This window comes from Erythrolamprus reginae, chromosome 3, assembly GCF_031021105.1.
Source record: "Erythrolamprus reginae isolate rEryReg1 chromosome 3, rEryReg1.hap1, whole genome shotgun sequence".
Taxonomy (NCBI): Eukaryota; Metazoa; Chordata; class Lepidosauria; order Squamata; family Dipsadidae; genus Erythrolamprus; species Erythrolamprus reginae.
This window is the reverse complement of record NC_091952.1, coordinates 55,291,744-55,311,392: the sequence shown is the minus strand read 5'-3', so window position 1 is coordinate 55,311,392 and position 19,649 is coordinate 55,291,744. Positions and strand designations below refer to the sequence as shown.

Genomic DNA, 19,649 nt, shown 5'->3' with positions numbered 1-19,649 from the left:
GGGTGTGTGTTCATGTGTGTGTGGACAGAATCAGTGGCCTTTCATGTAATAGTAGTGGTGGTGATGGTGGTGGTGGTAGTAGTTCTTATTCTTCTTATATATATATATACTTATATACCACTTCACAGTGCTTTACAGCTCTCTCTAACTGGTTTACAGAGAGTCAGTTGTTACAAAGGAAGCAATATAACATGATGAAAGCCTCCTTCAAGTCCATCGATATTGATACCACCTCCTAGCAATGTACCCTCTAATTTTTTTTTCGGTGTGGGTGGAAAAGTATAGTGTCTGAGCGACAGTCCCTTTGGGACTGGGCGGCATAGAATAATAAATAAATAAATAAATAAGAAAAAAATCCCTTTTATTAAAAGAAATTAATAATTTAAAAAAACCAAAATCCATTACTATTAAAACTAAATCAACCAGCAAAACCAAAAACATAACTATTAATAAAAACAGGTGAGGGCTGGGTTTTTTTTCTCTGTTATTATTTAAGTGCTTTTACCATATGCTTTAAATCAAGTCACTTCTCTCTCTGTTTCTCTCTCCTGTCATTCTCTGCCTCAATCATTTTCTCATTTCTCTTTTCTCCCCTTTTTTCTATCATTTCTCTCTATCTCTTCCTTCCACTCTTCTCTCTCTCTCTTGCTTTCTCTGTCTCTCTCACTCTCTTCCATCCTCTCTCATCTCTCTCTCTCTCTCTCTTTCTTTCTTTCTTTCTTTCTTTCTTTCTCTTTCTCTCTCTTTCCCCCTCTTGGTCTCTTTCTTTTTCTCACTTTCTCCCTCTCTTGCTTTCTCTCTCTCTCTCACTCTTTCTTGTTTTCTTTCTCACACTCTTTCTCTCTCTTGCTATCTCTTTCTCTCCCCCCTTTCTCTCTCTCTCTCTTTCTCACTTTCTCTCTATCTTGCTGTCTGTTGCTCTCACTCACTCTCGTTCTCTCTCCGTTCTTCTCAGCGGAGGCTGGTAATATTCAATGTCGGGGGGCGCGCGCCGTTGCGCGCGCTCCCTATCTCCATACCAGGCCACTCGGAACATTCAAAATAAGAAAAGCCTTCGCCGGCAGGCGTTCTCTCAGCAGAGGCCGGCGAAGGTGATATTCAATGTTGGGGGCGCGCGCACGGTTGCGCACGCTCCGTATCTCCATACCAGGCCACTCGGAACATTCAAAATAAGAAAAGCCTTCGCTGGCGAAAGTTTTTCTTATTTTGAATGTTCCTAGTGGCCTGGTATGGAGATAGGGAGCGTGCGCAACCTGCCCCGCCTCTCCTGCAACCCCCTTGCTGAGAGCCCGGGATGAAAGTGCTCTCAGCAAAGAGACTGAGACGGGCAAGGCATGCGTTCCGGGTGCGGAGGAGCCGCGCCCAAAGGTAGGAGGCGGCGGCGGAGCAGAGGGGGCGGATTGGGCGGGGGGCAGTGACGAAAGGCCGAGGGGGCCGGAAGCAACATGGGGAGGCAGGGGCGACTGCGGCTCCCTTCCCTTCTGCTGCTGGCGCCTCCCCGCCCCCGCCCCACGGGACTGTGCGCCCATGGAAAATGGGGACTGCGTGCCCATGGAAAAGGGTGCGCGACCCGGTATTTTGGAGAGAGAGCGCGCGCACGTGCGCAGCCTACAGGGAACTGTGCCTCCTAGGTAACCCTGGCACAAGATCCATCAACATGATGCATGTTGATCCACCAAGGCTGCCAGACATCTGAAGCCAGAAGAACATTCATATAACAGAAGAGAAGCTAGCACTCTGCAATGGCAGAGCTGCAAATGCTGTGACAATGGTGCCCAAACATGTCTGCACAACATGTAGCAGAACATTTCATGCCCATATAGGCCTTGCCAGCCACCTGCGGACACATCGCGTACAGCCCACAACTCATTAGATGTCAAGGTCCTCTTTGAACAGAATGGACGAACATCATCACTACTACCACAACAACACAGATTTGGAAATGACCTTGGAGGTCCTCTATCCCAACCTCCTGCTTAGGCAGGAAACCCTACACTACTTTCTTTGACTAGTTTTTGGCCTGTCCAGAGTTTTACAGTATATTGTTTATTGCGAATTGAGAGCATGCAGACTTATACTTCATCAATTCAGAACTATTGATAATGCCTGTCACCCCTCCCTCACTGATAGCTGCACTCATTTCATCAAAGGCCACAAATATAAAGCCCTACATGACATAGGACCAGATTATCTCCGAGACCGCCATCTGCTGTACGAATCCCAGCGACCAGTGAGGTCCCACAGAATTGGTCTCCTTAGGGTCCCATCGACCAAACAATGTCAGCTGGTGGGACCTAGGGGAAGAGCCTTCTCTGTGGGGGCCCCGGCCGTCTGGAATCAGCTCCCCCCAGAGATTTGCACTGCGCCCACCCTCCTTGCCTTCCGAAAAAGTTTAAAAACTCATCCTTGCCGCCAGGCCTGGGGTTCCTTAGACCTTTCCCCCAACCGATGAATGCTTAGTTTGACTGCTGAATGAATGATATTGATAGTTTTTAATTAGAATTTTAAGATTGTTTTTTTAAGGTATAATTGGATTGTTATTATTGTTTCCTGTTTTTTTCTGTACATGCTGTGAGCCGCCCTGAGTCCTCGGAGAGGGGTGGCATACAAATCCAATTACTGTAAATCCAAATCCAAAATCCAAATCATCCAGATTGTCATTTGTGCAATCCTTATAGTAGCATGGTAACAATTGCCCAAGATCAGGGGTAAGCAAAGTTGGCTCTGTGACTTGTGGACTTCAACTCCCAGAATTCCTGAGCCAATCATGCTAGCTCAGGAATTCTGAGAGTTGAAGTCCACATGTCATAGACGAGCCAACTTTGCCTACCCATTCTAGATATAGCTAAAACCCCACACTCTTCTAACACTGATGATGTTACCTAGTTGGGTAATGAAATGTCTGCAAGGGGGGTGGGGACCCCAAGCTCGTGATATCTAAAGGAAAGTAAATTTAATCTGTCCTTAAAACCGAAGTGGGAATCTACCAGTCTTCCAATAACAGGTCAACTTAAAATGATCAAACTGCAATGCTGAGAACGAGAATTCAGCAATGCATGGGAGAACAAACCTCCTTCCACTACTTTAAAATTTGCATTCGTGCCCCCATTAAAAATGATACCTGCATACCACAAACAGCTGGTTCAATGAGGCACATGTAAAAAGCACTTTTGTTAATGTACTACTACCGCAAACAAACTCCTTTATTTACCTGCACTCTTATCTATTTCTTGCAGAGTCAAGTGGGAGTAATTCTCTCTTAACCCAGGGGTCTTCAACCTTGCCCACTTTAAGCCTGGCAGACTTCAACTCCCAGAATTCCCCAGCCAGCAAAGCAAAGCTGGGAAATTCTGGGAGTTGAAGTCCACCAGGATTAAAGTGGCCAAGGTGGAAGACTCCTGTTCTGAACATCACAAAGAGAAAAGCAAAGCAAAACTGGCTGGGGAATTCTGGGAGTTGAAGTCCGCCAGGCTTAAAGTTGCCAAAGTGGAAGACCCCTGTCTCTAAATATCACAAAGGGAATAAGGAGGGGTTACATTCAGTAGGAAACGCGGCTCCCAAACGCCACCAGAGCCTCAGTAGTCTTTCGGCTACGTCACTTCCGCTTTGCTTTCTTCTGTTGGAAGCGAGGGGCAAGGAAGGCGGGTCTGGCTGGGAGATCGCTGCGTGTTTAACCATCCGTGTGGAAAGCAACCCGGAGTTGCGGGCGCCCTTGCTGCAAAAAAATCCCCCCGACCTCATCGCACACGGAGGCCGTAGCAAGCATGGGCGTCACCTGGTAGGATACTTTGTGGATGTTACGAGGCTCCTAATCTAGCGAAACGCTTTGGTTTGAAACGCTTAAAAGTGCGGGTTGCCTAACGGAAGAGGATCTGGGACTGTATGTAATAATACGCTTGTATCTTAAACACTTGCCAACCGCAAGTAGCGAGAGAGGCCATGGAACAAGCTGCCAGTAGCTGCAGAACGCTAGAGACTTTTCGTACGGGTGGCAGTGGTGGTGATATTTCTGGTTTCTTTCATTCCTCTTGCTGTCAAGAGGAATATTTATAACGCAGCCCACCTGGCAAGATGCTCGGGATTACCTATCCTCGCATTGCCTTCAGTCTGCTCGGTTATAAAAGGTGGGGATCCTTGGTCAAACACGCCCCGGAGGGCGCCAGGCTGTCACTGATCGCGATACCGGAAAAAAATACGCGGATAACACGGGGGAAGGATATTTCCAAGAACCTGTGATGTTTTGACAGCTGCTGCTGCTCCTCCTTTTATTTGCAGTAACGGTTAGCTAGCCCAGGGTCGGTCGGCATCCTCAACCAATATTTAAAAAGGTGTTTAATTGTGTTGGTGGTGGATTTCCTAAATGTGCCGGATATTTCCTCTTGAGCGTTTACTTTCTCCAGAAATAGAGTTATAAACATACATCTGATCGGATTCCATCAAATCTATCCATCCATCCATCCATCCATCTATTTAATCTATCTATTTAATCTATCTGTCTGTCTGTCTATCCATCCATCCATCCATCCATCCATCCATCCATCCAGTTTGTCCAATACACAATAATACACAATGAAGGTTATAGAGGATATATACGAATACTGTAGAATGTATCAAAGAGAGTATAGAAGAGAAATATAGGAGTAAAATATAATTAGAGAGAATAGCAGAAAATATAAGAGATAAAAGAGATAGAAGTGATAGAAAAGATATAATGGACAGAAGAGATAGAAGAGAAGATATATGAGATGTAAGAGAGACTATAGGACAAGGGAGAGTAGGCACTCTGGTGCACTTATGTATCCCCCTATAAAATCAAAGTTTTATATCTGAATGATTCCTTGCAGTTGCACGGGTTGCAGAGAGAAATTAAGTCTTATGTGCTACACCTTTGCTTGATATATATTTTTATGAAGTAATTTAATAATTTTATTATTTTGAATAATTTTTAATTTTATTAAGTAAATCTGAATCTGAAACTGATGTAAGAAAAAATATATTTTATTTAAATTTTATGTAATCTGATGCTGAAAAGTAAAATATAAAAACTAATAATACACTTGGGAAGGAGCATGTTTAATGTCAGCTCCGACAATATTTTTGTGTAGTAATGTATTAGTAAATTGACTGTGTGGGATTGTAGGTTTCATTGTTTTCAGTTGCGTTTGGACCAAACAGAATTTTTATCTTAATTTTCTTAGAAAAGGATGTTCTGAGTCCTAATGTATTACCTGAAGGAATTACAGGTCAAAGTATGCTTTCCTTGTACTTTAATTTTGATTCCTCAGGATCCAAAGGACATGGGGTGGGAAATTAATCTAAGGGGCTGAGTGGTTTAAATGAAGTTGTTCGGTAAAGTCTCTCTAGGTAAACTATATTTTTTCCCTGTTCCTCAATCCAGTCTCACAGGAAAGGAGATAACAAGGACACACAAAGCGTAATAGTGATTTTGAACACAAATCAATAGTGATTTGTCTGTTACTGGACATATGGTAAAAAAAAATGCCTATACCTTATTTAATACCAGACAATGCTTAGTGAAAGTGCTATTGTGATATAGAGGTAGTCTTCTTATTTGATGCAGAGTAAGGATGCTACATTTCTTAAACATGTGTATTGTCTCCCATAGCATTAAAAATAGTTTTTTTGGAGGTATTTGTTATTCCTAATTAAAAAGTCATATTTCTTTTGCTAGTGTATCTCAGATGCCAGTAGCAGAAGGAAAAAGTGTTCAACAAACGGTTGAAATCTTAACAAGAAAACTAGAACTACTTGGTGCAGAAAAACAAGGAACATTTTGTGTGGATTGTGAAACCTACCACACTGCAGCCTCCACAATGGGTAGTCAAGGTGAGGGTTTTTTGTCTTCAAAAATTGATATATTCAGATCCTTCCAGTACATTTCTATTCTTTAATTGGAACATGGCAACATGTAGATGCATCACAGCAAAGTAACTTTATAGCCAACTTTTTCTATAAAGTAACTTTTATCATGCAAAAATAACTTTTGGACATAAATACAGTCATTAATCTTAACTTCATATACTAATTATGAACTAATGAGATTGTAAAGATGCATATTGGAAATCTAGTACCTTGTGTATATAAAACATTTTATCACACTATGCTGTCCTGTTGGCTGTTTCATTAATTTGGATACTTTACTGAAGCATTAAAGTTTCTGTGCATATAACCTCAGTTATATGGAGATGGCATACTATAACATCTTGGGCGATAGGAAAAGCTAATAGTTTAACTGCAATCTTGCTATCTTACAGCAACGCTGCATTTTTTCTCCAGGTGCAAAAATATTCTTGTCTGCTCAAATATTAAGCTTTCTTATCTGGTTGCCAGAAATAATTACTGTATTTTTTGAACTATAAGATGCACTGGAGCATAAGATGCACCTTAGTGGAGAGGAAAATACGAAAAAAGCTATTTCAGGGTATATGGCCTTCCTAAATAATCTCAATCAGCTGTTCCCAGAGGTGAATTTTAACAACAGGTTAGTTGATTATGAGCACTCTGCCTTGCTTTTTCAGCCTGTGAAATCTCCATTTCGGAGGCTTTTTATCATTCTGTGAAACCTTAGTTTCAGAGGTTTTTTCCCAGCCTGTGAAACCTCAATTTCAGAGGCTTTTTTCCAGCCTGTGAAACTTCCATAGTAGCCCCATCCAGCCACTCAAATGGATGATTAAATATTCCTTGAGAAACAGTGACTGAGGAGGGAGGTGTAATACTGCTCTTCATATGTCTAAAGAGATGTCTTAGGGGAGGCCATGATCATATTAGAATGGAAAAAATAAAAATATTTTAAGTTATAAAAAAATCAAATTCTTTTTGATATTAGGAAAAAGATTCCAAATGTTAAGAGTGACAGTGGAACCAGTTACCAGTTCTTCTCTAGAAGCATTGGAGAAGAATCTAAGTAAGCTTTTGGGAATGTTTTAAATGGGATTTTTGGACAAAGCAGATTGAACTCAGTGATTTAATTGTCCCCTTATAAGTAGACTGCTATCTTAATGCTTTTCAGGGCTGCTTATGGATTTTCATGCTGTTTTTTATGTAAGTAAATATGCTTTCCTTTTTGGTACCATTTTGTTTTAAAAGTTGCCTTATATGTGCTCAGTAGAGAAAAGAGAATTAACCTTTTATAAGGTTTGAAACACTGCAGTATTAACACTTATTTAGGGAGTTTTCTCCTGATCTGTATTAGAACAGATAGGCAGATAGTATTTTACCTGTTATTGATGCTAGCTATAAGGAAATTCATATGTCAGGTATAAATATTCTGTTTAGACATTTATGTGACTGTCTGCAGAATGTCCTGCTACTTCTCCTGAAAATTAGTTTTGCTTAGACCTAAAAGTTCACAGCAGAGAAAATCCCTTTTCCTTCAAGTCAACTGAAAGCAAGCTCTATGCTTGTTTGAAAGATACGTCTTTTACATTTAAGACTAAAATCCATTTATCTGGATTTGTTCCTTTCCTGGGTTGTATTGTTAAGCTTTGCAGATATTTATTAAGGTTCTGCCCAAAAATTATCTGTCAGTTTCCATTTTCAGGCACCTTAATATATGTCCAGTAGAATAGTGATCCCCAACTCCTGGGCCGTGGCCTGGTAATAGGCCATGGCCTATTTGGAACTGGGATGCACAAGCAGGAGGTGAGTATACAAGTGCGTACAGTTCCACTTGCATGAGTGGTGGGTGTGTCAACCACTTGCACAAATGCAACTATGCATACAAGCATGCTTGTCCCCCCCCCCATCTCCTGTTTCCCAAAGTTGGAAAGGTTGGGGGCCAGTGCATTAGAATGTCAATGGAAAAAAATCAGTTCCATATAAAATAGTACTAAACATAAGCAATAATTTTCTGAATTGAGTAAAGTAACAGAATTGCTACTTGGAGATTCTACGTTAAATAAGCTAAATATTTCTCTAGATTAGAATAGTGTTTCAAATAACTGAATGATATAATTACCCATATAATACGCACAAGAGGATAAAAACTTAGGTGCATCTTATACACCAAATGTAGTCACCCACACCCTTTGGCCTCTGCTTCCCAGCAATTTACCTTCTTGGAGCAAACAGAACAGAGCCAGTCAAACCAAGCAACTGATTATCAGTTTCCCAACCCTCAGCTGATTTGAGGCTGCAGGCAAGCTGGTACTGAAAGTGAAACTAAAGCTATAAGGAGGCAAATTGCTGGAAAGGAGAGGCAGAAATTTATTTTCTTGTGCTAACCAGTTGCTGAACTTGGATGCAAAAAGATAAGTCAATAACTATAAATGTCTGTAGAATGTTCAAATTATTAGACTTATTTTTAAAGACTGATTTATCATCGTTCTAGACAACAGAATGAAGCTTTTTAAAATAAATGCTTGATCTGAAGAGGTCCAGTGCTTTTGTCTTTTTCTAAATAGCAGAGAATGATGTATACTGTACTTCCAGAAAGCAACATCAATTTTAACAGCATCTGTACAAGTATAACCTGAAATGTAACTATGTCCTCTTCTAGTAGGCAGCTGAGTTAAACTCTGACTTAGTCATGTTTGGAGTAGATCTATTTAAATAATTGGAGAAGTTAATGTTTTAAGAAAGCTTTCTGGCATTAATATACTGCCATAATGTACATTTCTCCAATTCTTTGCTGTTTCTATGGTTCAGGTGTCCATGCACAGAAATACACAGCAAACAGTGTATATCATCTGTACTGTTTGCTGTTTCCTGGAGGCAAATTGCTGGGAGGCAGAGGCAGAATTTTTTTCCTTGTTTTCCTCCCCCAAAACCAAGGTGCGTCTTATACTCTGAAAAATACGGTATACAGTGGTACCTCATCTTACGAACGCCTCTTCTAACGAACTTTTCAAGATACGAACCCGGTGTTTAAGATTTTTTTGCCTCTTCTTCTGAACTATTTTCACCTTAGGAACCCAAGCCGCTGCTGCTGGGATGAAGGGGTTTCTTTCCCCCACCCCTTTTTTGAAGAAAGAAAAGGGAGGGGCGGCTTCGAGGGGGAAAAGACTCCACTTAAATAACTAGGAGAAGAGCGTGTTTGCAAGCACTGAAAGAGTGTCTTTTTAAGAAAGAAAAGGGAGGGGCGACTTCAAGTGGGAAAAGACTCCATTTAAATAACTAGGAGAACAGCGTGTTTGCAAAGGCACTGAAAGGGTGTCTTTTGAAGAAAGAAAAGGGAGGGGTGCCCCCCTTGCCTTTCTTCCTTCCCACTCACCCTTTAGCCTAGCCTTGCTTCTTCCACCTGCCCCCTTTAGCTGCTCCTCCCTGCCCTCTGTTCGCCTCCCTTCTAAAGTTTGGGATTTTCCTGAAGGATTTGCACGCATTATTTGCTTTTACATTGATTCCTATGGGAAACATTGTTTCATCTTACGAACTTTTCACCTTACAAACCTCCTCCTGGAACCAATTAAGTTCGTATCATGAGGTACCACTGTATTTCACTTACATAAATCACCAGCGACCATCAAATCTTTTACGCAGAAATAATCAGATAAAGATTCTGTAGTAAAATCAAGTGGTTTGAAAAAGGGACAAAGATGTAACAGATGTTACAATTTTTCCTGTTTCTGAGGAATAAAACAAACAGTTTTCCATTGTTTTGCTATTGTTTCAGGACAGGCTGCCAAGCTGATGTATGTGATGCACAATTCAGAATATCCCCTCAGCTGTTTTGCTCTCTTTGAAAATGGCCCATGCCTCATAGCAGATACCAACTTTGACATACTTATGGTGAAATTGAAAGGCTTCTTTCAAAATGCCAAAGGGAACAAAATAGAGAGTCGAGGCACTCGGTACCAGTACTGTGATTTTTTGGTGAAAGTCGGCACAGTCACCATGGGGCCCAGCGCCCGTGGAATATCTGTTGAGGTAAGCATTGGCTGAACTAAAGAAATAGCGTGATTAATATTTAGACCAAAAGCTTTTTATTTGAGATCATATCCTGAATGCTTCATCATTCTGCATATATAGCATAGTTAGTGAAAGTTGACCATAGTACAGACCTGGGCAAGGGGCGGCCCGCAGGCCACATCCGGCCTGCCCGCTGTCTGTGATCAGTCCGCGGAGGTCGGGGTCTGCTCCAGTGCGAGGATGAAAGAGCTCACCGCGTCTGCTGGGACTCCTTCGGTTCCTGCTTTCCTGATGAATCAGGAGGAGTCCCGGACCCTGACCTCCTACCGAGAGCAGCCAAGCACAGAAACCACACAAACACTCCAGCGCAGTGACTGTGGTGCACTGTGTTGCCGTAAAGCAAACAATTAGGGGTCTGTAGAGTGGGTCTGGGTGTTTAGGTCAGGCCAGGGTCTGGGTCTTTTCCGTATTGGGTAGAACTGAGTTAATTATATTAGTCCGGCCCTCTAAAACCATCCCAATTTCTCATGCAGCCCCATGGCAAAATTAATTGCTCACCTCTGCCATAGTATGTTGGCTACAACTTTAGAATAGGAAACCTATCTTGACTAGAACAGCATGAATAAGCTTGGGATAAAACTAGTGTAAGATGCATTGGAGTATTAAGACCCACTTTAGTTTTTGGGAAGGAAAATAGGGAAAAATTATCTGTCTACCCACATATTCATCTGCCTAGTCCTTAGTCTGGTCAGCTTCAGCACATTAGTTTTGAGTGCAAGTGCTTGCTTTTTATCCCTTGGTTGGGGATAAAAAACAGTTTCTGAAACATTTCACTTCCCTCTTTCTTCAGAGAAAAAAGCAGGCAAAGGGAAGATCCTTTCACTCATTAGCAACTTGTTAGAGCTGAAAAAAAGGCAGAAGATCACTTGCTTGCAAAGCATGGAGGGAGGGAGCAGCAATGAAAGAAGCAGGCAAAGGAAAGACTGCTTAGCTAGGAAAGCATGGAAGATCCAGTTAGCATCTCGTTAGGGCTGGAAAAAGCTCAGTAAAAGCTACATTTGGAGTAGTTATGTTTAAATTTGGGCATGTACCATATTGATGTTCTGTGACAAAGCAAATGTAGGACTTTCTTGCAGATAAGATTCAAATTATTGCAAATATGCATCTTCTAAATTGATTCATAACAACTTTTTAAAATGTTATACAAAGTTATAATTAACAAAATTATAATTAAAAACATGTCCTTTCACAAACTGTCATTCCTTCTCACAGACCTATACTATCCTAGTATTTATCAATATACAGTGATCCCCCGGTTATTGCGTCCCCGACCATTGCGAACAGGGTAATTCACGATTTTTCAACCCGGAAGTCAAAATACCATCTACGCATGCGTGCCCTTTTTTTTTCTATGGGCACGCATGCGTAGATGGCAACCGGGAGATCAGCTGCTGGGCGGCTTCCCTGGGTCTTCCCCCTCTTGCTGGCATCAGCAAGGAGTTTCCCCACCGCCCACGCAAACTCCTCGCTGCCGCTCGCCCGCCCTTCGCCTGCCCACGCCGTTCGCTCCCCCTCTTGCTGGCGGGAGGGCGAGAAGCCCTTCCCAGCACCCGCTCGCCCGCCCTTCGCCGCTCGCCCGCCCTTCGCCCTGGCCGCTTCTTCCCAGCGGAGAAATTCCAGCCCCCACCTGGTCCCGCCCGATCCTCCTCCCTGAGGCAGCTCGCCCTCCCATGGCCGCTTCCTCCACCCTCCATCGCAAGCCCTCGCCACCGCAGCCAACACGCGCTGCGATCTTCAAGCCCGGCTCCTTTCGGCCCAGCATCCCGGGCCAAGCGGCTGCCTTCCGTGACTGAGCCTGGCTGGCCCGGAAGATCGTAGCGCGCGTTGGCTGCAGCGGCGAGCGAAGCCAAGCCGGCAGCAATGTCGCCGCCGCTGCAGCCAACGCGCGCTACGATCTTCCGGGCCAGCCAGGCTCAGTGACGGAAGGCAGCCGCTTGGCCCGGGATGCTGGGCCGAGAGGAGCCGGGCTTGATCCGCTGAGCCTGGCTGGCCCGGAAGATCGTAGCGTGCGTTGGCTGCAGCGGCGGCGACATTGCTGCCGGCTTGGCTTCGCTCGCCGCTGCAGCCAACGCTGAGTCTCGGAGCGAATTCGCTCCGGGACTCAGCTCGAAAGCGGCGACAGCCAGCGCGGAGAAGCCGTTCGCCGGCGCTGGCTGTCGGCGCTTTTGAGCTGAGTCCCGGAGCGAATTCGCTCTGGGACTCAGCTCGAAAGCGGCGACAGCCAGCGCGGCGCGGCTGTTTTAAAATGTTGCCGCCGGCATGGGGTGCTTGCCAGCACCCCCCGGACCCCCAACCCGGGTTTGGGGGGCTGCTAGGAAGCCCCCCATGCCGGCGGCGACATTTTAAAACAGCCGCGCCGCTCCCAATCTTCGGCTCCTCGCTAGCGCTGCGGGAGTAAAAACACCATCTGCACATGCGCAGATGGTGTTTTTACTTCCGCAGCGCTACTTCGCGAAAACCCGCTCGTTGCGGGGGGTCCTGGAACGGAACCCTCGCAACGAGCGGGGGATCACTGTATCTTATTTTTTCTTACTTTTTTATTAAGCATTCTAACAATACCTATACTTACTACAAACTATTGTGTTGTTAACAACGTGGCATTGTTCATAACCGAAAGAGCATGCATATTCAAGATCCCAATCAATATATCTCTAATGTTATCATAAGCATTCCTTATACACAGTTAAAGGACTACCAAAAATTTTACTACCACACTGTGGGCGTGGCTTATGCAGGACGCCCTGCATTTTCTTTCAACATCTTTCAGTGTAAATTGGGTGTGTGCGGTGGAACTCCATTTTCGCTACCCCACTGCATTCCTCCCCATCTGGGCAGCAGCCCACCCCTGCTTATATATTTATCCCTAGATATATGAGAGATATATGAGAGATATGAAACAAGAGAATGTAACACATCTTTTCATTTCTGTGAATCATTCACAGCTATTCATCAATACATTATTATACTGATTGACAATATTGACTTAGCAACTACATAGATAGATTTTCTCCAGAACAACCTATCCCTAATCTGGTCCTTCAGGCCCTGCAATGTTGTACTGCTATAATAGTTTTCTGTGTTCTTTAAGATCTTAATTGCTTCTTGCTCTTTTCCCAAGATCCTCTTGATGTTATAAAAAAAGTGGTTTACTCTATAGTCAGAACCTCTCATCACCCAACTAGACTTGGGAACATTTGTGTGAAAATTCCTTTTTCCTTCAAGTTTTCTAATTGTTTTGCTATGGAGCTAATTATGATTTATTCTTTTTTTGTTGTTATTGTTGTCAGGTGGACTATTGTCCATGTGTGGTAGCCACTGACTGTTGGAACCTTGTAATGGAATTCATGCAGAGCTTTATGGGAAATCATGTCCCTGGTATCCCTTCTGTGTTCAGTAATAAGCATGACAGCATCTACAATCCAGCTGATACAATAGTTCAATACATGGAACTTTTCAACAAAATTCGCAAGCAGCAGCAGGTGCCAGTTGCAGGTATCAGATGAAGAAGTGTCAGAAAATGTTCTTCAAGTAAGCAACCACTTTGTTGAATATCAAATTCAATCCAGTATTCCAGGTGGCAGTTGTTATCCATCAAAACAATATGTCTCTGTTGCAAATATCTTCTTGTTGAAGATGAATGCTGTCTCATATCAGCCTCTTAAAAATGTTTGCCATGTATTGTGCCCTTGTTTTAGATTCAGGGAATCTGGTCCTGGAAACCAATATCTGTACTTCTATACATGTTACATTTTATATTAATGAAAACAAAATCTGTATCGATTGATTTTAAAGATGTTGATTCATTGTCATTGTATTCTTATGTCTGGTAGGGATTAATGATCGTTTAGATTGTATTTCGCTCCTGCAAAACTTTTTTAGTTCTCACATAAATATATTAAACTTTCCAATTAAAAAGCTGTTAAAATCTATTTTCTAATTAGTCAAGTCTTGATAATTACTTAACTGCCTTTGTACCACAACTGTCTCTGTACAGTAACCTTCCATATACTCTGCTGTTTTTTTAATTGTATGTTGTTTGATGCAAGAAAAACAAGTTTTAATGAGACCTAGTAATGAATTTCTTTCCTTAATAATCACTGAACCCTAATATAAATTTAGGTAGTACAGTAGTATGCTTAAAAGTTATTTAAGTATAACTTAAGCATATTTTTGTTTTCTTAACTCTATGAGATAGTACAATTTTTTTTAAATGTTTTAAATCAGGTACACTAATATTTGTAGAATGGCTAAGCACACGGTTGAGCCAAGTTTCAGAATATATTTTAGAGATTTAAATATACCTTAGAGATTATCTTCAATTCGGAATTCTCAGTATCAGATGAATTCCATATAGATCTAAGATCTAACAACTTGGCTGTGAAAAAAGTTTATTACAGTAATTGATTCTTATTCCTATCCATATGAATTTAAAATGCAACTTGATTTTTTTTAATTCCTTGTATGTGGGTAGCTGTTTAACTTAGAGAACTAGAGCGGATAAATATGCAGTATTTGAAAAGAAAGATTCAGCTTTTCAATGCTAAAGTCATAAACATATAAATTTCATTAGGATTTTATATGGATATAGTTTTATTGTCAGTGTCTATATGGTTACAGTAGTGACTATTATTTTGTAACTGATTTTGGAATGTAATAACCTTTATCTATACTTAATAAGCATTGTCCAGCTGAAAAAGAGAGTAAACATTTATTTGAAGTTTTGGTTTTGTGCTGCAGTTGTTAATATTTGGTCTTTTTTTCCCATTAGAAAATATTATACAGAATTAAACATTATGGTCAATATTATTGATTGGTTCCAAACAAATATTGCCCAAATTATTACTGACATGTTTTTATTGGGTAAGCAACTGTCATTTTAATATATTAAAATATTGAAGTACATAAAAATTGTTTCTTAGTATTTTCAATCTTAAGTCATTGGATACGAGCCCAGAAAGATTTGAAAAATTGATTGTTTATCCATGAATCATAGGTAATTTTACTATGTTGGGACTTTCATGATTGCTGAAGAACTGCAGGCAATGAGGACTTGAAGACTCAGCCCTTAGAATTGTTGATATTGTGCATTTAAAGGAGTTAAATATTTGTTCTAAATGTATATACATTGAAGTAAAACATTAAAAGTCACAAAGATTGAAGAATGGGGTTTACCAGTACATGTGCATAGAGCTTGCTTGTTGCCTTTACAGCCGGACTATTTTTGTAAATAAAGTCACAATATTCATATTTTACTCCTGGTAACTTCCAACTTCCACTCTAGATTATTGCTATCCAGTCAGTCTGGAAACCTGATTCTAAAATTTATAGGAACTAGGCTCTATTGTTGGAATTCAGCTTTTGCATGCAATATTTTCTGTATTTATGAAGCTGACTACTAAGGGTAATAGGTGTGGAGATATTACATTGTCATTCTTCAATGTTGAAAGACCATGGTATCATGCTATGGACTTCTCAGAGCACAAACCCTGGGTAGGTTAGTATGGAGGATAGATTGTTACCCAAGCAGTAGAACCCCCCATCTCCAAATCTCTGAAATAATCCAATGGAATGGCAAAGGCCAATACAATTGGTTCCAGCTATGTCGTAGGAGTTATCAGAATGTGGCTGTACACAGTCACGAACTGGTTCTGGGACTCCGGCTCTGGATTTTGCCTCAAGGTTTACTCCTGAAGACTTTTCCAATGATGGATATACCCACAAGGCAGTGGAGGTTTGTAGTCAGAGTTTCCCTTCTCCTAGTGGTTGACTAGGGGGTCCTCTGCATTTTGCCGTGCTCTTAGTGTACCAACCACATCGCTTGCGGAGACCGCCTTCATGACTGTTGACCTATTGTAGTAGGTTTCACTCGATTTGCTGGAATCTGTCTTCACATGCTCAGGATAGACAAATTTCTATCTCACCAAAGGTCAACAATCCATCAGCTACTCTCAGCCTGGTTTGGCCAGCCTGTCGAAGCTGTTGCCCAGGATGTGGCCACTATGCAAGCTACAGCTACTAGGAGTCACAGTTGAGAGCTGAGTGACAGATGGGGACCAAAGTTGAACAAGCTGCCCTAAAAGATCTGCCATAAAAGGACACATGCCCCTACACCAGGGATGCTACCCCTTCATGAACACCCATATACCCCATGTAGAGATAGATAGCAAAAGTATACTTACTTTTATTTCATTTCGTATTAAAACTTTACATTTTTTATCCATGTGTAACACTCTATTGATTGTAATAGTATTCTTAAGACTGTCATTTCCTTTGCTTTTCAGTTCAGTTTTTTTGTGTGACCCTGACCTGTGCAGGTTAGCTTCTCGCCTGATTTGTCTTCTATTATGCACTGTGCAAGAGCACAGTACATGTTATCACCGTTCGCTGTAAGTTGCACGCGTGCGCGCACCCCAAAATACCCCCTGCGTGCCCTTTTCCATGGGCACGCGCTCCTTATCCCCCTGCCAGCCCGCAGGGGGGGGCGGGGAGGTGCGGCAGTAGGAGGAAAGGGAGCTGCGGCCACCCCTGCCTCCCCACGGTGCCTCCGGCCAAACGCGCCCCTGGCTTCTCGCCCTGTCCCTCGCCCGCCCGATCCGCCCCCTCTCCTCCTCCTCCGCCTCCTGCCTTGGGGCGCAACTTCTCTTGCGGCAGTGGCGGCTGCGGGACGAAAGCGCTGCCAGCCAAGGGGCTGCGAGAGAGGGCTTTCTCCGCGGGCTTCGGGAATGCCCGCCCCGCCCCTCTCGCAGCCCCTTCGCTGGGAGTGCTTTCATCACAGACTTCCAGCAAGGGGGCTGCAGTAGAGGCAGGGCAGGCGTTCCCGAAGCGCTCGGAGAAAGCGCTCTCGCAGCACCCTTGCCGTCGGTGCCTCCGTTCCGGAGCTCCGCCTCACAACTGATTACCCTGCCGCCGCCCCATGGCTACTGCCCAATGCCGCTGCTAAGAGAGAGAGAGAAAGGGGGGGGAGAGAGAGATAGCAAGAGAGAGAAGAGAAAGAAAGCAAGAGAGATAGAAAGAAAGAGTGAGAGAGAAAGAAAGCAATAGAGAGAGAGAGAAAGTGAGAGAGCAAGAGGGGGAGAGAGAAAAAGAGAGAAATGACTTATTTAAAGCATATGGTAAAAGCACCCAAATAATAACAGAGAAAAAAACCCCCAGCCGTTTGTGTGTGTGTGTGTGTGTACTCTTGAACCATTTCCAATAGCTCACCTCTAATTGGAAATGGTTCAAGAGTTCACACACACACACACACACACACACACACACACAAGGGGGGAGGAGACAGGGATGGAAAAAGAGAAGATAATAATAGTAATAGATTTTGGTTTTGTTTTATTATTAATTTCTGTTAATAAAAAAAGAAGGGAATTTTTTATTTATTTATTTATTTTTCTATGCCGCTCAGTCCCAAAGGGACTGTCCCTCAGACACTATACTTTTCCGCCCACACCGAAAAAAATTAGAGGGAACATTGCATGTTATTAGTTATAAACAAGACCCTCATCTTTTTCTATCACTGTTATTTCCTGGATTAAGCCTAGCTTTGTTATGTTTCGCCCAAGGGGCTTTCTTACTAAAGTTATTTTGATGATTTTATTTTTTCTGTTAACCAGCAGGGGGGGAGGGGTTGACCAAGATGAGAGACAGCTTTCAAGATTAGGAAGAAAAAGGTTTGTCTTCTTTTTTAAAAAGTGCTCATTAGTTTACAAATAGACCAATTAAGCAATGTGAATGGATGTGTCCAACAAGGGGAACTGAATCTATTGAAGATGCCTTTACACATTTGGGGCCCCAGACCTGGGGACATTGGAAAGTTTTTAAGGCTTTATTAAAAGACAATAGAGTCTGAGCCATTCTAATCTGAGGGAAGGATGTTTTCAAGAGCAGGGACTATACCAGAGAATAATCAGTTTACAGTAATATGAAATTTTATTTGAATATCGAAGAAAAGGTGTTAGGATTGTCAGATTATGCAAAGTAAAATAAAAGATACAATACAGGACCATGTGTCCATTGACTCCATAATCATTAAGGGAACAATACTCTTTTGGAGGGGGTAAACTGCAAGATTATTTCAGCAAAGCAGCAGGATTTATCAGCTATATAAGCTTTCAGTTGCAAAGAATTATCAACTCATATGGATTAATTTCTGGAAAGTATAAGGCACTTAGAAAGCCAAAATAAAATATCTGAAGCAACTAAAAGAAGTACATTTTGCAATTTGCCTTCAAAGCATCAGGGGTTTAATCTTCACATTTTTGGACAGAAGTAAACTAAACATTGATTTTGTTTGTAAGAAGGTAATTTTACAAAGCAATCTGAGAAAATAAGGAAAATCAAAAGCAGTGTGATTTAAATTGGCAGGCAGGAAGTGCTTCTGGAGAAGCAATCTCCATGTGAAAGACTATTGCCCTGGGTAGAAGAGGAAGAGATAAACTCTAAAGTGAGGACTAGATGACTGGAAAAGAAAGAAATGGGAGCAAAGCCAAACCTTGTATTGCCAGAGGAAAAAAAATCTGCACCGGAAATCTTAATAACTTACCTAAGGAAGTCATGTTCACTTGTGCATTAGGCTAATATTCTATTATTTCAAGAACTCAGACAAGTTTATTTAATTAGTGAAAGTTAAGTACCTATTGTACTTTGCAAATAGACAAAAATTAGGGAACAATTTTATTAGAACTAATGAGAAAGATATAAAATGCTGATTCATGGTGTATTAAATACCATGTTTGGAAACAGTCTTTCAACCACAAGAACAGACATACTGTACATACCGTGGCTGTAAAATGATTTCCCAAGAAAATTACTTCTTGGTTTATCCATATTAATGAGCTACCACCTTCAATATATCACATAAAAAGTGAATATTGTAAGAGTATTGGAATGAAATCTGTGAAACTGGAGACTGAGATTTTGCCACAGAAATATAGTATGTATTTAAATTTAATAAAAGGCAAATTGACAAAGGAACTAAAAGACATTGCTAGCCTAAGGGGGAAAAATATAATGAAAGCCACCTACTGGACATCTAAGGGAAAAGTCAAAAGAGTAGGACACCATCTATTCTCCAGTCTATAATAGCTCTTGCAGCAGTGCCAACCAATTGCACACCAAGAGCAAAGATAAACCCCCAAGTGGCCTCAAGAGCTCTCAGAGTACTAAGAGACCAGATGACCGCAAAGAAATACAATCCTTCCATCCCTTCAGAACTTAGTCTTCCATTCTTCCACCACCCAGGCTCATCTGTCAGTACTTATCATTCCTCCCCTCCCCCCATCACCACTGATGAAGTTTCTTGGATGAGAAATGACTCATTTTGTTCAAGGAAAATAACAGTCCAGTTGCTTTTTAAAATAGGACTTTTGAGACAGATATGACCTGGATGACTGAAAATCCCCACATATATTGGGTCAAAGGGTATTGAAATTGAGCATTTAAATTAATGCAGACATCTAGAGCCTTGTCACTCAATGGAATAACTTTTTCTATGGACATTAAGATTTAATGTTATAAGAACATAAGAAGAGCCATGCTGAATCAGACCAAAGCCCATCGAGTCCAGTCAATCAGTGGCCCATCAATTGTCCATAGGGATCTTGAGCAGAAAGAGAAGGCAAAAGCCTCCCTTTCCCTTGACCCCCAACAAATGGCACCCAAGGGAATCCTGCCTGCCTCAACCAACATAGAAGCTGCACTTGGACATCCCTTTCAATAACCACCAATAC

At 41.9% G+C, this 19,649-nt stretch overlaps 1 protein-coding gene across 6 annotated transcripts; it reads left to right on the top strand.

Moving 5' to 3' along the window:
• Nucleotides 1-3,597: 3,597 nt before the first annotated feature.
• On the top strand, nt 3,598-14,835 carry MED20 (mediator complex subunit 20). Of its 6 annotated transcripts, none has more exons than XM_070745388.1 (5): nt 3,619-3,778; nt 5,693-5,847; nt 6,848-6,925; nt 9,632-9,885; nt 13,215-14,835. In XM_070745388.1, the coding sequence occupies exons 1-5, from the start codon at nt 3,765-3,767 to the stop codon at nt 13,428-13,430; spliced, it is 717 nt and encodes a 238-aa protein (XP_070601489.1). In that variant the 5' UTR covers nt 3,619-3,764; the 3' UTR covers nt 13,431-14,835. The 6 variants fall into 6 exon arrangements, with proteins under 6 accessions (XP_070601493.1, XP_070601489.1, XP_070601492.1 ...); XM_070745389.1 differs by lacking the exon at nt 3,619-3,778 and adding an exon at nt 3,815-3,880; XM_070745387.1 differs by lacking the exon at nt 3,619-3,778 and adding an exon at nt 3,952-4,124.
• The last annotated feature ends 4,814 nt before the right edge of the window (nt 14,836-19,649 follow it).